Source organism: Poecilia latipinna, unplaced genomic scaffold (assembly GCF_001443285.1).
Source record: "Poecilia latipinna isolate Pla-1442-1.1 unplaced genomic scaffold, P_latipinna-1.0 Scaffold457, whole genome shotgun sequence".
Classification (NCBI taxonomy): domain Eukaryota; kingdom Metazoa; phylum Chordata; class Actinopteri; order Cyprinodontiformes; family Poeciliidae; genus Poecilia; species Poecilia latipinna.
In genome coordinates, this window is record NW_015113073.1 from 229401 (window position 1) to 230686 (window position 1286).

General features: G+C 34.9%; 1 protein-coding gene across 4 annotated transcripts in view; it reads left to right on the forward strand.

The window, feature by feature from the left end:
• Nucleotides 1-1286, forward strand: part of nbeaa (neurobeachin a) — a 123800-nt gene that overhangs the window by 34298 nt on the left and 88216 nt on the right. For all 4 annotated transcript variants that reach the window (XM_015038910.1, XM_015038911.1, XM_015038913.1 and 1 more), the window contains exon 2: nt 173-404. In XM_015038910.1, the coding sequence (XP_014894396.1) occupies nt 173-404 (232 nt within the window). The remainder of the gene's footprint in view (nt 1-172; nt 405-1286) is intronic.

Below are 1286 nucleotides of genomic sequence, written 5' to 3' on the forward strand. Positions count from 1 at the left end.
TTTTTTCACAAAAAAAAACCCACAAAAAGATATAAAACCCCCCCCGGAGAAAAAAAAAAAAAAAAAAAAAAAAACTGTAAATGCTTCTCTAAATCATTGACCATATTTCTTCTGCCCTCCCCTCTCTCCTCCTTCCCCCTTTGTCACCTTCCCACCCCCCGTCTTACTCCAGCTGGTGGGCGGCGAGTTTGACCTGGAGATGAACTTCATCATCCAGGAGGCGGAGAGCATCGGCTGCATGGTGGAGCTGCTGTCACACTGCGAAGTGACGTGCCAGGCGGAGATCTGGAGCATGTTCACCGCCATCCTGCGGAAGAGCGTGCGCAACCTGCAGACCAGCACCGAGGTGGGCCTCATCCAGCAGGTGCTGCTCAAAATGAGCACTGTGGACGACATGATCGCAGGTGAGACGTGGAGACGGCAAGAAAAACATTCGTTCGGTTCATAGTTTTGGATCGTCGTCCGATATCATTGTAATTAGTATAAATCCCATTCATGTTTCATAACCTCATTATTTAAAGATGATTAGACACTTAAAAAGATTTCAGTTGTTTCAACAGAGCTGCTTAACGTTATTTTAAAAAATCAGAAATGTACAAAATGTGTAATAAACAGCCTATTTTGTTGTGCATAGTGTAAAACTGTAACCTATTACAGACTTGCAAAGTCTGAAGTTTGGTTGTTATCATTTTGAGTTCAGAATAAATATTAAAGCAATGAACAGTTGAAAATAATCTGCATTTCTACGCGTTTCTAAAAATACATAGATCAAAGGACTAGAGTCTCATTTTATACTGATATTTTATTAAAAAAGAACCTTACTTATTTGGCCATGTTTAGCCTACACTTAGCACTATTTTTATTGATGAATGAGCAACAAGACAGAGTTAAATTTGCATAACCAGGATATACAGAACCTCCTTTCAAGAAGTTGTTGCAAGAACAATGTGTGAAGCTCTAGAATTTTATTTATTTATTTTTTAAATTTATGGTTATATTTGATTAAAGTGTGTTATTTAGGCATTAGAGCAGGTTAAAGCACCTTATACCTTTTGAACCATGACATCTTAAGAAAAGCAGGACAATTTAAGCTTTTTTAAGCTTCTGAGTAAATGTATCAACTAGCTTTAACACTGGGACATATCTAAAATGTTTCTATATATATATATATATATATATATATATATATATTATATATATATATATATATATATATATATATATTATATATATATATATATATATAAAATACACACACACAAATATATATACCCTCATAAATATCT